The 2,093-nt window shown below is 43.1% G+C and overlaps 1 protein-coding gene across 1 annotated transcript; it reads left to right on the plus strand.

Moving 5' to 3' along the window:
- The first annotated feature begins 239 nt into the window (after window positions 1–239).
- LOC130712718 (uncharacterized) lies at window positions 240–992 on the plus strand. Its single transcript, XM_057562536.1, has one exon. It carries the CDS (start codon window positions 240–242, stop codon window positions 990–992), a length of 753 nt encoding a protein of 250 aa, XP_057418519.1.
- Window positions 993–2,093: the final 1,101 nt, after the last annotated feature.

The following is a 2,093-nucleotide window of genomic DNA, read 5'->3' on the forward strand; positions in this document are numbered from 1 at the left end:
GCAAAGTGACTAACAATACACTGACTAACAATACACTACGTGCAAAGTGACTAACAATACACTACGTGCAAAGTGACTAACAATACACTGACTTAGATTATAAAGTGACTAACAATACAGTGCTTGAGGGAGATGCTACTAAGTTCTGGTCTGAGAACTGGCTTGGGAATGGATCTCTTGACCTTCGTTATCGGAAACTATATAATCTCTCACAGCAAAAACGTGAAAATGTCAAGAATATGGGCCATTGGTTAAATGGGGAGTGGGAATGGGTGTTCAAATGGAGGAGAGGGCTGAGAGGGCGAGAAGTGGGGTGGTTAGAGGCGATGTTGGGGGAGTTGAGGACAAAATGTTTAACAGAGGGTAGGCGGGACAGGTGGACTTGGAGGCAGGATGGGGAGGGGATTTATACAGTTAACTCTTCTTATTTATTTTTGCAGGCTCAAAACTTGGAGGAAGAAGACCCAGTGTTGAAACTGGTTTGGTCAGCACCAGTCCCCTCTAATGTCAAAGCATTCATTTGGCGTTTACTGAAGGATAGAATCCAAACCAGGGACAACCTTTGCAAGAGGCAGGTTCTGACAAGGGGAGAGGGGTCTACATGCCCGTTATGTCGACAAGAGGAGGAAACAAGTATGCATTTATTCTCCAGGTGTGCTGTTTCAAATCCAGTTTGGTATGCTTGCTTTGCCTGGCTTGGTGTCTTCTCGGCTGTGGCGGCCTCACCGCGGGATCAGATGTTGCAATTCCCATTCTTTGGCATTAACAAAAATCAGAAGGCAGGAGAAATTGCCATTTGGATGGCACTGGTATGGTCTATTTGGTTGACACGGAACAAGGTAATTTTTCAGGGGGGTGCCTTTGATCCTAACCAGATTCTAGAATTGGCTCAGTTGAGAGCATGGCAGTGGCTGAGGGCAAAGGTGGATGGCTTTATGTATTCATGGTTTGAGTGGAAGGAGAATCCAGGGGTATGCATTCTTTCTTTATAGTGGTTGGACATACTATCTGGATGTTGGGGCGTGTTATGTATGATGGTGGCACACAATATTGCTGCGGTTTGTTAATGGGATGGTATGGAGGCAATAAATCAGCGGTGGATCTTTGCTGCTAGATTTCTAGGAATAGGCTGTGAAGACACAATAATTTGTAGCCTTTTTGCGGGGTGTCTTCATGTATTTTTCATTTTCTGGTTTACTGTTTTCTCCCTATTGTACCTTTGTCCTCTGTTTTTTGACAGATTTTTCTCTCATTGTATTTGGGTTAGCACCCCTTGTGCTAGTTAAATGCAATGTGTTGGCTTATCAAAAAAAAAACTAAGATTCACTCTCTTAGTCTTCTCTAGGATCCGATCAACCTTGATCTCCTAAAGGTAAATCAAACAACTATTTGAATGTATTGGGTTTACAAATAAGTGCTTCTTCAAAAGCTGATAGTAAACACACTTAGTTCTATTTGAAGAAAGATTGCTAAGAAGATTTGAAATATTTCTTGCGCGTTAATAAGTTTCTTAGGCCGCATCTTTCAATCTTCAGCCTCTTTATATACTCCAAGGATTAGGGTTTGAACGTTGCATGGAGATGCTACCGTTGGAGGGCAGATCTGGAATTTCCAGGTTCTGCTTTGGCTGAATCAGTTAGGTAAGGTCGTCAGGAATGGTACAATTGCTTTTGTACTTTGGATAGCGACATGACCTTCAACCTTGTTGACTTCTGATCAGAGTGATGCTTCATCTTGGAACTTGTGAAGCTTGATGATCAGAGTTAGAGGGAAGCTTGGATCCTCTGACCTTTGTACCTTCTGCTTCTGGACTCAGAGGAGAAGTACTTGGTCTTCAGAGCCAGCTTACTCTTGGACTTCAGAGTCTTCACTACTCAGCTTCTGATGCTTCAAAGCTTCTGATCCTTCGAGCGTCTGATCCTTCAGAGCGTCTGATCCTTCAGAGCTTCTGATCCTTCAGAGCGTCTGATCTTTCAGAACGTCTGATCCTTCAAAGCTTCTAGTGAGCTGAATCCATATCAGAGCTTTGTAATCTTCAAGATCTGCAGAGGCTACTCTTTGAGCATTGTGCTTCTGATTCTTGTGAGATAGGT

This window comes from Lotus japonicus, chromosome 4 (assembly GCF_012489685.1).
Source record: "Lotus japonicus ecotype B-129 chromosome 4, LjGifu_v1.2".
NCBI classification, from domain to species: Eukaryota; Viridiplantae; Streptophyta; class Magnoliopsida; order Fabales; family Fabaceae; genus Lotus; species Lotus japonicus.